The 13,518-nt window shown below is 37.1% G+C and overlaps 1 protein-coding gene across 2 annotated transcripts; it reads right to left on the bottom strand.

Annotated features, from left to right (window-relative positions):
• Window positions 1–174: 174 nt before the first annotated feature.
• Window positions 175–4,457, bottom strand: LOC112189732 (ACT domain-containing protein ACR11). Of its 2 annotated transcripts, none has more exons than XM_040515310.1 (10): window positions 4,119–4,457; window positions 3,242–3,320; window positions 3,025–3,150; window positions 2,793–2,887; window positions 2,209–2,293; window positions 2,046–2,105; window positions 1,321–1,376; window positions 1,003–1,108; window positions 826–894; window positions 175–487 (listed from the first exon to the last, which is right to left on the bottom strand). In XM_040515310.1, the coding sequence occupies exons 1-10, from the start codon at window positions 4,274–4,276 to the stop codon at window positions 425–427; spliced, it is 897 nt and encodes a 298-aa protein (XP_040371244.1). In that variant the 5' UTR covers window positions 4,277–4,457; the 3' UTR covers window positions 175–424. The 2 variants fall into 2 exon arrangements, with proteins under 2 accessions (XP_040371244.1, XP_024184849.1); XM_024329081.2 differs by having other exon boundaries at window positions 3,242–3,299; window positions 4,119–4,452.
• Between the last annotated feature and the right edge of the window lie 9,061 nt (window positions 4,458–13,518).

Below are 13,518 nucleotides of genomic sequence, written 5' to 3'. Positions count from 1 at the left end.
GTTGATGCTGGATCATCTAGGCAGCCTGGATGACTAGCGGATGCGATAAAAGGGAACTATCTTTCAGCAAAAAGCAGAAACCCCTGAAAAGAAAAACATGTGCAAAAGTTGGACAAGCTGCCCTTGCAACCAAACCAGGACTCTTTTTGGCCAAAATTAGGAAAACCTCTCCTGTGTGATAAATCTTAACATTTCATTTTTCTATGATATAAAATTACAAGAGCTTAGATGATAACATTGTACATTTATATAGAAGTTGAACAGTTGAAGCTTAAGTTTTTAGTTTACATGTCTGGACTCTCATCTTTTTTAATTTTCTGTCATCCTTCAACTGAATTGAGAGACTACAACAATGTTCAAGAACTTCCATCAGCTTAATCGTATGGAAATTCCAAGTATACTTCATCAATATGGTCTACATGGCTCAAAAACTCGACTCCTCAGTCGATGGTCGCCTCAAGAAGTAACGCAAGCTGTTTGAAAGAACCTGCAAGAATTGGTAATAAACACCTTATAGTCGGTATATAAGGCATAATGGCTGACGTAAATCCTATGCACTGCACCATCTTGAATGGTATTGGCTGACTATAAGGTTAGGTTCCACTAGCTAGTCTCGTTCGCAAGCTTAGCTTTCATAACATATTGTACCCATGATATCTAGAAGTCCCCAGTATTCTTCAGAAAAATAAAGCAAAAGGTATGGGGAAAGGACATAAAGTAGGTGAATGGCAGAACTTTCTCCAATAGAAAACAGTTCAACTTTCACTACATTAACTGGTTATACAATATATCCAATGCTCAAACATTTCCATATTGTAAGCTTACCTGCTGGAGAGGCTTGATGATAGGTTTACCCCTATAGCTAACATGAAACTTTGCTTTGGCCAACATCCCCTGGTCCAAGTCGATAATTACAGATGAACTTATATTAGCTTGGACATAGAAAAGAATGAACGGGAAAAAATATCAAAGCAGCAATGGTAGGGTGAGAAAGGATCACACCTCGGTGTCAAATTCTCCTGACTCAACAGCAACGCTAATGTCAGTTATAATCCTTACAAGATCCACCAGTAATCCAGGGCGATCAGCTGACTCCACAGTAAGCAAACTGCAGAAATCTAAGATTAGAAAAGAAGGAAAAAGAAAGACAAAAAAGAGAAACAGACAAAAAGCATGTTAGCTCATGATCACATTCATGCAAACATGATGTCACTCATCACAGATGCTGTTATGGATGCCTTAACAATTATTATCGCATGGGCAATGATTGTTGGATTGTGAAAGCCCATCATATCACGCAAGATACATGCACACAATTACCTTCGGTTGGGGCCGTCGTCATAAATGCGTATACGGGTTGCTATATCCACATCAACCTGAGGAAATAAGCACAAACTTGAAATGGAAAGAAGTTTTGCAATGTACATGCTCTTTTATAGTAACAGATGTTTACTGCTTCATGCATACAATTTCATGGGTTGCCATCATGCAAAACAAGATATGGAAACACATTCAATTGAAATGATATTAAATCTACCATGGTCAATGAACTTCCTTAGCAGTCACAACAAATACATATCATTGAACTTCCTTACAAATATCATGTCAAGGCCTCCTTTCCTTACAAGTGAACTCTAAACAGAGAAAGGAAATGGATACTGAAGCAGAGAATTGATTACGAAAAGAAAAGGCCATCATCTGTGAGTCTCGTATGAGAACATTACCAATCACCACGACAAAAAGAAACGCATGTACTATGCGGATGCCGGAATTCAAAAACTATAGTTAGCGTCAGAGTGCACAGAAGAAGGGTGCCTAAAGAAAGAGAGATAAGACGAGGGCACATACTGTCCGTATGTATTACATAATACATACATGAAAATATGAGAAGGGGGTGAGAGGAGGGGAAGATAAACATGATAGTGTATGTATTACCTATGAGAAGCTCAAATACCCAAACATTGCAGCAACTATTGTTCCATGACAGAGAAATCTAAGCAGATACTTGCATACGCTAATGAAGAACAAATTTAAAGTTTAATAACCTGTTGTGGTGGTGGCACAATTCCAAATGCTGTTCCCATTGCTAATTGGGAACTTGATTCCTGGACCACAGATTAATGCAGTAAGAAAGCTTACAACTACAGAAAATCCTAAAATTCCACAAAATATTATCTCAAGGAAAAAGCAAATAATTAGAAAGAATACCGGATGATACTGTATCAGATTATTTATAATTGTCAAACGAATAGCCTCAAGCAACTCTGGATCATCTACTTTTCTACCAGTATCTCTGCAAACAAGCCCAAGCACCAAATCAGTAGAATTATATGTGACAAGCAACAGCTACAGAGGAAAACTACTTTTTACCCCCGAATCCATGGATTCTATAAAATTAGTGCTTCCATAAGAAAGTCAATTTTGTATTTCAAGTGCAAACGGCCATATTTGCTAAAGAAATCACAGCAAAAGAGGTTTGAACTTAATCATATAAAACCTTTCCAATTATAAAAGGAACAGAAAGAAACAAGAAAAAAAAAAAACCATATAATTATCAATAAATTATATCTATTATGAACTCAGGACTTTATCTTCTGTAAATTAATTATAGTGAGATCTATATTATACCAAAGGTATGGAGTATCCTTGCAAAAACACGAAAAAGGAAATCAGAATAACAGAGATCATTGCCATCAACCACAGATTGACAAATACTAACAAAAATCTAGCGATAGATGGATTTATACTCAACAAAAGGGAAAAGGTCATCTACAAATGTAAAGCATACTCACGCTCTAGTAATGGCAAACTTGTTGTGCTTTCCAGAAGAATCCAGAAACACATTGGCCTTGACAACGTTCAGGCCAAGGTTCTTAAGCGCACTCATCTGTGACCCAAGTTAATCATAGTTACTCTATGCTATATGACATGTTCAAACATAAAGATGAAGATATATCATGCACAGTAATGTTCAAAAGTCTACGCAGGAACAGGAAACTAGACTCAGGAAGTGATGCACTATACAGTATCAAGAAGAGCCCCGAGCCGATCTCCGAAGGTTATCTCCACCACAGTTGCATCTGGATCAGAATCCTGGTCAATGATAACTTTGGGAACTGGAATCACGTCACTTTCATCTGGCTTACCATCCTATTTTCAACATAAAAAGTACAGAAAAAAATGAGGTTTCAGAAAATTAATACTCAACAATGACCTAGTATAAATTAAATCTGTCAAATACCTCCACAGCTGTAGCAGAAGATGCTTGTGCAATTATTGAAGCTGATGATGATAGCCATCTATCAAGGATTGCAGATACACTTAGAAGATAATGAATAGCAACCGTAAAGACCCTAGTTAAATGTTTTCATATCTCAAGAATGTTCCATCAGGATAACTATTACAAATACAAGATAGATACGAGAATCAAATGTTTTGAGCACTACGACCCAATATCGTCTCTCAGCTCTTAATGTGGTTCAGGGACCTAGAATTTGAGCCAGAATCAAGGCCTTGGGCTCAAAAGACATGATTTTACACAACCTCTAATCAAAACTTGTCAACTTATGTCAAAGAGGGCAGTCACAAAAATACTTGACATCAGAACCGTACTAATGATAACCTGATGTCCCCAAAATTTCATACCAAACTCTCTGCAATTTATGTTTATATTCTAATCTGTGGGACTGTAAATACTTTTGAACAGAACAGACAAGATGAATAAACTTGATTTTGGACCAGAAACTACTCAATACATACAAAACACAGAAGCATCAAGTGATTAATTCACACACAAAACATAATAATCTGAAATTAGACAAGGCATCACCAATCAATATAATTAAGACTTCGGGGTACCAGAAACTTTACATGAAATGAAGAACCCAAAAACAAAACAAAACGCTTCTATTAGCTCAACTGAAAGACAAATAAGATTTCTATTGACAGGACAGGAGAAGGGGAGATCCATAAGCAGCCCAAATGCAAAAATGAACAGCATTTTCACGACTTACTTTGCAAAAGCAATGAAATTTCTGTGAACAATATCTGATAGAATTAAAACATACCCATTAAAGCAAACAGGGAAGGAGTAATTTCCAATCAAATAAACACCATACCTTCCCTTCTGAACAATGCTGATGCTTTTAGAACCAAACACAGGGGAGCCTTCCAGCAAAGCCCCTGTTGGTAATGGGTTTACAAGTGGTTTCTTCAAACTAGAATTACTAGTGTTCAAGCTAAGCCCAAGACTGCAAGAAGCCATAGCCACAGCCATTGTGAACTCCAAAGTTTACAACCCAGGGAATAAAAAGAGAGAGAGAGAGAGAAGACAAACGTTATATACGTGAGACTAGAATGGACTAAAGAATAGAACTATGGAGAACCCAAGTCAGAAATCATGGTGAAACTGAAACATGGGAATGTAAAACAAAATGGGTTCCGGACAAGTTCTAGGACCAAGGACGCATCGAAACATGCGCCATTCGATATTTATCTTGCTTTGCAAATTGCACCTTGTCACTTTGTGTTTGCTTTTTTTTTTTTTCCTTGATTTATAAATAAAATTACAAATACGAGGCAAATTATCCAATCATGCATAATTCCCCAACGTCCATTCATGATCTCCTCAGGGAGTAATTCTGGTTTTTACCCGGAGGTAATTTACATTTTGTTTGGAGATGTCAATTTTGGTTAGCTGGTAGGCGTGTCAACAATAGCGACGCGTTTGGTGAACAATTAAAAAGAAGTGAGGATTGTGCTGCATATGGATCCTCCCCTTGTGCCCTCCTCTCTTGATTCATGACTCGGATAGCACGTGTTTACCATTTTTTTTTGGTTCCTTTTCCTTTTTCTTTTTATTTTTTTTTAAATATCAAATCTTTATTTTTATTTTTTTCACTTGCGAAGGGGAATTTCATATGAATTCATGAATTATGATTTGTAGATCTGAAGAATTCCATACTGCTTGGATAAAGAATTCCATCATTCTTTTGTACTTACTAAAAAGATTTGAAGAATTCAGTATTCTTTTTTTTTACATAGTGATCATTTTTTAAAGTATTTAATTAAGTTAACAATGTCTCAATCGGAAAGGTCGTCTGCAAAGTTTTTACTAAAGTTTAGTTTTGCAACAATTTTATTCCCAAATGTTTACAGCATAATGGAGCATCTTCGAATTGGCGCTTACTTTGAGTGAGAATTTGAGCCTACTTTGCTTTTCTTCTCTGAGAGATATTAAGTTATCTATTTTTCTTAACAATGGCTTATTAGATCTCATTATTCATTTCATCTTGATTAACTGCAGAATGGTAGAACTTATTCTCATGCCTCTTGAAAATTTATGTTTATGCAAGAACCTCTAAAATGATTAAGGCACTACGATTTACCCCAATGCCATGTATCGAAAATCAAGATATTAGAATCCTTCCAAAAATGTTCACCTTGAATTGTGAAAAACAACAAAGACAGATTTGCTCGTGATAATCATTGCTCTATTGATCTGTGTAACATATATACAAGAATACAGTTTGATTCTAGGATACAAAAAGGAAAGCTATTCTAGCCTTATTAATGTCTAATGATATAGAATCAATGTGATGATACAGAGTGAATGTGTTAAATGTTGACAGCTATACCAAGCTAATTTTGCTCCACTTTCCAACACTTCCCCTCAAGTTGGAGAGTGGATATCCTGCACACCCAACTTGCGAATCATAAACTCGAAGTCCTCCTTCCCAAGAGCTTTAGTCAGAACATTAGCCAGTTGATTTCCAGAACTCACAAACCGTGTCTCCACTGAACCATCTTGGATTTTATCCCTGATATAGTGACAATCCATTTCTATATGCCTTGTACGTTCATGAAGCACTGGATTTGCTGCTATATGTAAAGCAGCCTTGCTGTCACAATAGAGCAATGTCGTTTCCTGGTGTAAAATCCTTAGGTCCTGAAACAAATAATGTAACCAAGTCAATTCACAGCAAGCACTTGTCATAGCACGACACTCTGCTTCAGCTGAAGAAAGAGAGACTGTTTTCTGATGTTTCGACCTCTATGAAATTAAAGAAGGCCCTAGGAACACACAATACCCTATAGTAGACCTTCTTGTAAGTGGACATCCTGCCCAATCTGAGTCACAAAAAGCTCGTAGCCAAAGATCACTATTTGAGGAAAAGAACAAGCCTTGACCAGGAGCTGGCGTGAGGTAGCGTACCACTCGCAAAGCTGTCTCCTAATGAGCTTTTCGAGGCTGATACATAAACCTACTTAATATATGAACAGGATATGTAATATCTAGCCTTGACACTGTGAGATAAATCAATCTTCCAACCAAACGCCTATACTTCTCTAGATCTTTGAGTAACTTAGTCTTATCTGACAACTTTAATCCACGTTCCATGGGTGTGTCAACAGGGGCAACACCCAATAATCCTGCATCTTTTATAATTTCTAACGCATACTTGCGCTGGCAAATAAATATCCCTTTCTTATATGCTGAAACCTCAATGCCAAGAAAATACTTGAAACTGCCAAGATCTTTCAAACGGAATGTTTTATGCAAAAATTTCTTGACATCAGCTATACTCACAGGATCATTTTCAGTAATTAATATGTCATCAACATATATCAATGAGACTGTAAAAGACTTGCCTTGTCTCTTGGTAAAAAGAGAGTAGTCTGCTCTAGATTGAACAAAACCATGCAACAGAAAGTCTTTTTAGCGACCAAGTTTTTTGCTAGGAATTTATTTTCCTCAATAAATCTCACTTTTTACGAGGAATATTTCGATTCCACACTAAATGTTATTAGGTTTTCTGCGAGAAACATATTTTCCTCACTATACACCACTTTCTACGACGAATATTTTTGTCCATCACTAAAAGTGACCATAATTTGGTCTCCTAGTCATCATGTTATTAGCGAGGAAATATGAGACTAGGGTGAGGAATTTTTTCATCACAAAAACGACATTCAACGAGGAAATAATGATTTTGTCATTATTAGTTTGGTGAAAAATTATGCAAAACCCGCCAAATTCAATGGTGACAAAATTATAGATTCCTCGCTAAAATCCCGTGTTTTCCGAAGAACTATTTCCTGGTGAAAAGAAGTAATTAGCGAGGAAATAATGATTTCGTAGTTATTAGTTTGGCGGAAAATTATGTAAAACCCGCTAAATTAAATGGCGACAAAATTATAGATTCCTCGCTAAAATATCGTGTTTTACAATGAACTATTTCCTCATGAAAAGAAGCAATTAGAGAGAAAATAATGATTTCGTCATTCTTAGTTTGGCGGAAAATTATGTAAAACCCGCCAAATTCAATGGCGACAAAATTATGGTTTCTCGCTAAAAATCCGTGTTTTACGATGAACTATTTCCTCGTGAAAAGAAGTAATTAGCGAGGAAATAACTATTTCGTCGTTACTTGTTCGGCAAAAAATTATGTAAAACCCGCCAAATTCCATGGCGACAAAACTATGGTTTCCTCTCTAAAAGTCCGTGTTTTGTGATGAACTATTTCCTCGTCAAAATAAGCATTTAGTGAGGAAAATACACTTTCCCTATTATTAGTTTGGGAAAAATTTGTGTCAGGCCAGCCAAATTCAATGGCGATAAAACTATGGATTCCTCATTAAAAGTTTGTGTTCTACAAGGAACCATTTCCTCATAAGAGAAAAAATAATTAGCAAGGAAACAATGATTTTGTTGTTATTATTTGGCGCAAAAATTGTATAAGACCCACCAAATTCAACAACAACAAAATTAAGATTTCTTCGCAAAAAATCCATTTCTTCTAGGGAACCATTTTCTCGTCAAAAGAATCCATTAGCGACGAAATAACACTTTCCTCACTATTAGGTTGGCCGGAAGGCCTCATCAAAAAAGCCCCCTATAGGCCCCGCCAGGTGGGTAGAGGGTCGGGCTTGGTTTAGGGGTTTGAAACCCATGGGCCCGCTGTCACGCCCCTGATTTTTAACAAAATTAAAAATCGATATATAATCTCATACTTATATATGCGCGATCGTTCAGCCATCAATACAAAATATCTAGAAAATTTTCCCTTTTAACTCAAATACACATTGATGCCCTGAACCCACAAAAATAACATATACTCGCCCTCCACAGAGTTATGTAATACAACAACTTACGAATTAAATTGCCACAACAAAATAAAACGTAAATCCTCTTCAGAGCTCACTACAAGCGGAAATCTTAATAACAGTAAAGTCACATAAATGGCTTCCTACTGTTAAGCTGCAAGCACGCTACCTCAGCATCAGCCACGATTATCCTGACTTGAAACAATAACCCCTACACCGTTTGAATGATGCACCAGGTTGCCACACAACAAACCCGATAAGCTTTTGCAAGCCCGTATGAGTAACTCAAAAACACACACGCACAACTCACCCAACGAGGAAACACATGAACTCGTAAAAAGGGATACACACCATGTTTTCCCAAAACAGCACATTCTTTTCCTAAAAGAAAACAACTCAAATCACCCCGTGACGAAATCATATTAATTGAAACTCTAACAATTAAATATGATACACAAGTCCTCCCTGGACATTTAAAAGAAAGAATCCCCGAAACTCTCTTTTAAAACACGTACTCATGAGCATCAGATAGCTCCCCGCTACCCCCATGATGTACCAACAATAAATCAGTCCAACCTAGACACACAACACATCAATACACCCTCAATCATACCTATCGTTAACCTAACAAATAGAGTATGATTCACAAGCCCTCCCAGGACATTTTAAAAGAAAGAATCTCCGAAACTCTCTTTTAAAAACACGTATTCATGAGCATCAGATAGCTCCCCGCTATCCCCCATGATGTACCAACGACAAAACAGTCCAACCTAGACGCACAACACATCAATACACCCTCAATTATACCTATCGTTAACCTAACAAATAGAATATGATTCACAAGTCCTCCCAGGACATTTTAAAAGAAAGAATCCCCGAAACTCCCTTTTAAAAACACATTCCCAAATCAACACAAGTCGAAATCATATTAATTGAAACTCTGACAATTAACTATGATACACAAGTCCTCCCCAGACATTTAAAAGAAAGCATCCTTGAAACTCTCTTGTAAATCACGTACTCATGAGCAGCAGATAGCTCCCCTCTACCCCCCATGATGTACCATGACAACAAACTAGAGCTCTAACTGATCGTATCCACAAACCCCGCCAAAGGCGTGAAGTCCCGATATATATGCCTGAGGTCACTCCCAGCAACCCCAAATCCTCAGACCTCCCCGGTCGTCAGATCAAAACATTAACTCAAACCAAAAGGAGAAATCACAACCTGTGACTCTCACAACCTCAGACCACCGGTCGTATGATCAAAACGTTATATCAAACCGAAAGGAGAAATCACAACCTGTGACTCTCAGATCTTCCGACCCCTGGTCATTAGATCAAAACATTCAAATCACATCAAAGCAACTCACACCAAATCTTAGTACTTTTCAAACAATAGAAATTCCCAATTCCTACATAATGTTTCCCGAAAAGTCAAGCCCCAAAACAATAGAAATGAAATCCATCAATACCTATTGCTTCAATTCACTCATCAACCTACAAGAATATACATATTCCACGTATATATATATATATATATATATATATATATATGTGGTCATTCACTCAGGAATGTCACTAATACCAACTATATTTTGCAGTTAACTTAATAACTCTCAAAAACAATATGGTCAACCGTTCGTGAATGAACTTCGTGAGATTACTCACCTCGAAACTCCCGCTGCGTCTTGAATACAGAACAAGGCAGCCACACCACAAAACAACCATCCAAGGATACCTCGTCAAGTACTTAATCACATACGGTTTCAATTTAGCAACAATCCACAAACGATTTAAGTCTGAAACCCCTGTTTTAAACTAAAATCCCCAAAGTGATGCTAATTGAGGCGAAACCACATCCGAGACCACCCAATGTCTCCGAAATACTTCTACGATCGATATGCCAAAACCATAAGTCGATCGGATAGTCGGATCCTCATGGATCGAAACATCGAACGGTCCGAAACCGTAAAATCCCTAACATGCTCATACGATCTCCAAAAATTACAAACAATGCATCAAAATGCTCGTATCGACAAGTAGATCGAATCAGGGACAGAAACTATCCCTGAGGTGGACGGAAACCACCGGAAAACACCAACACAGTGGCGGCGCCGCCGCCGGCCCAAAGTCAGAATTTGATAAAACTCCCAACACCAAAGTTCTTCATCTAAACTCCAATTTAAACTTTCATAACTAACACAAAGTCTAAATCACAGCCTTTTAGCCGGAATTTACTTCGCAACATCTGAAATTCGATGAACCCTAGAATTTCAAAGCTTCAATTCGTCCTCCACAAGTGAAATCGTCCCAAGCCGCTTTGGGAGAAGCATCTACGTCCTCCAAGCTCCAAAAGCCCTCAAGAATCACCGGCAAAGGTGGCCGGAATCTGAAGTTCCGATCTGGGTTCGAAGCATCGCCGCCGCCAAACTTCCCGGCCTTGTAGCGCCGTCTACGGTGCTTCCCACGACGAATCACCACTACAGACGTGTAGAGGGGACTGAGGAGAGCAGGATTCCCTTTAGCATTGAAGCAAAAGGTGGCCGGAGGAGGAAGAATGACGCCTGTAAAGGTGAGGGGGCGAACCGGGCTAGGGAGAGAAGAGAGAGAAAAGGTTTCCAAAAAGGGAAATCTAACATTTTTATGATATTTTTCCGGAAAAATCCCATATATACCAAAATAGAAACTACTTCATAAGAACTCCGATTTCCGCCTTCCATATGTCCACGAACTTGTATCGACGCGCTCTACAACTTTCGTGAAGAAAGTTTTCGGAGAATCCCAACGAATAAAAAGTCAACCCTTGCGCCCCCTAAATGACGCTTCCTGAATAATTATTCGCCCGAAACACTTCCGCTCCATCCACGAGCCACCAACCATCAGATACCCACAATTTAAATTCCGAAAAATCGTCGGAAAATAAATACGAATTTCCGGGGCATCACACTCGCAAACAAAAAATGTTATATAAATAACACAAAAATTGTTGTGCAGAACACCTAATTTCGCTGAATTGCTGGGAACTTCTCAGATGGAATTAGAAGCTGTACCCTATATGCACGGAAACCCCATGTGTGTAGTTTTTTAGAAATTTTACTGTTTGTGATTTCGACTTTTCTAGAAGGAGTTATGGCAATTTAAGTGAAGGCAGTTCAGCTTGAACAAGAATCTGCAACACAGAAACTGTTGTGCAGAACACCTAACTTTGCTGAATTACTGGGAACTTCTTGGATGGTATTAAGAGATGTAACCTATATGCACGGAAAGCCCCATGTGTCTAGTTTCTGTGGAATTTTACAATTTGTGATTCCGACTTTTCTAGAAGGAGTTATCGTAATTTAAGTGAAGGCAGTTCAGCTTGAACGAGAATCTGCAACACATAAACTGTTGTGCAGAACACCTAACTTCACTGAATTACTGGAAACTGGTAGAATGGAATTAAGAGATGTACCCTATATTCACGGAAAGCTCCATGTGTCTAGTTTCTGAGGAATTTTATAGTTTGCAATTCTGACTTTTCTAGAAGGAGTTATAGCAATTTAAGTGAAGACAGTTTTTCTTGGACGGGAATCTGCAACATCTTTTACAAGTTCATATCTAGACCCAAACTTTGCTGAATTACTAGGAACTGCTCGGATAGAATTAGGAGCTTTACCCTATATGCACGGAAAGCTCCATGTGTCTAGTTTATGAAGAATTTTATAGTTTGCGATTCCGACTTTTCTAGAAGGAGTTATGGCAATTTAAGTGTAGGCAGTTCAGCTTTCGTGTAGCAGCTATTGATCTGCCATGCCCAAATGGATCCCGTTCTACTTCAGGTAATTTTTCAATTTTTGTTTTGCTACAACAATATTTACAGAAAGTTAGATTTAACTTATTGATTTGATTCATATTGATTAATTTAACATGTGTGTGTAATAACAGGTAGTGTAATGAGTAAACACTCTCGTTTGCAAACTACTGATCAGCCATGCCAAAATTTTGTAGAAGATGGACTTAATTCTGTTATTGGTATCACTACAGAACAAACTACTACGGGTAAGTTAGTATTGCAATCTTCTTGAATTCTATTTTTATCACTGTAATTATTTATGTACTAAGAAGTGTAGAGAAAAGAGAGCGGAATGTAATTTTGTTTTCATGAATTGCAAATTAGAATGGCATACCTAAATTATATGTATAATGACAGGAATCAGAATTAGTTCACATCTTTAGCATCAAACTGCTAATAATAAGGTATTGATAAATGTTACAACTGAAGAGCGAAATGATAATGTGATGTCAGCCAGTAATCAAGAGCCTCCTATAGGTATATACAATATTATATATATATTGTTATATTTTGAAAACTAAATATATGTGTGTACTTCATTAATTAAGAATTATGTTAAAGGTCCAACAAAAAAGGTGCGGGGAAAGACAAGAGGAGTGAATGTAGATAAGGTGTTTTCTCAATTGAATGCTAAAAACCTGTCACTCTGACTGAACAAAATGGCAAACCTACAAGCCCATATGCTGAAATGTTGGCCAATGAAATTGGTTTCACAGTTCGAAACCATGCCCCACTAAATGTGGAAAAATGGAAGAAGATTCCGAAAACTGAAGTGGATAAGTTGATTAAAAGAATAACGGTGAGTGATGGTTTGTTTTTCTAAAATGTAAGTTTACATTGATTGCTTTAATTAATATTTTGTTTGACATGAAATTATTTATATGTAGAACAAGTTTGACATTGACATGTCTCTTCCTTGGGTCGAGAGATATGTAATTACAACATGTCAGACTGTATTTTGTAATTATCGTTATAAGTTGAAAAAACATTTTGAGAAATTTTCAACAATTGAGGAAGCAATTGAAAACAAACACGATAATGTCAAGACTCAGGACGAATAGGAGTTTCTTTGTGCTCGTTTTTCTAGTGAAAAGTTTCAGGTACAATATTGTTTATTTATTTTTTACTATTTTTCAACACAGTTTACTTTTTTGTTATATTAGTTTTCTTTTTCATTCAGATTCCAACTAACTGTTTGATATTTCATAATAATTTTCAAATTTGTTCAGAGAAGAATGCTATAAATAAGTCAAAGTTGACACATACATCACCACAAAGCTAGGTCAAAGTCATTTATGTCTCACCAAGAGCAAATTGTAAGATACTTATAAATTTTATTAATAAATTTATAGCTTCAATATGTATTTGTAGATGTTAAAAGAATGTGTTTGAACGTAATAGGCAGCACAGACTAGAGAGATGCAAGGTGCAATTGATCGCTTTGAAACATAGTACAAAAACACTAAAAAAGGTTGGGACTTGAGAGCAAAAGCAAAGTGGGTAAGTAGCTTGTTAACGATGCATACATATGGACAAAAACTCTATAATGTATATATGTTGACCATGACTATAGGTGAA

Source organism: Rosa chinensis, chromosome 2 (assembly GCF_002994745.2).
Source record: "Rosa chinensis cultivar Old Blush chromosome 2, RchiOBHm-V2, whole genome shotgun sequence".
Taxonomy (NCBI): domain Eukaryota; kingdom Viridiplantae; phylum Streptophyta; class Magnoliopsida; order Rosales; family Rosaceae; genus Rosa; species Rosa chinensis.
Note: the sequence above shows the minus strand (reverse complement) of the source record. Positions and strands in the feature narration are given on the sequence as shown.

Coding starts and splice junctions, on each gene's coding strand:
- LOC112189732 (XM_040515310.1), bottom strand. CDS start 4,276: ATGGCTGTGGCTATGGCTTCTTGCAGTCTTGGGCTTAGCTTGAACACT. Junction 2,294..2,792: donor AAGTTTGCCATTACTAGAGC/GTGAGTATGCTT, acceptor GCTTGTTTGCAG/AGATACTGGTAGAAAAGTAG. Junction 488..825: donor TCATCAAGCCTCTCCAGCAG/GTAAGCTTACAA, acceptor CAATTCTTGCAG/GTTCTTTCAAACAGCTTGCG.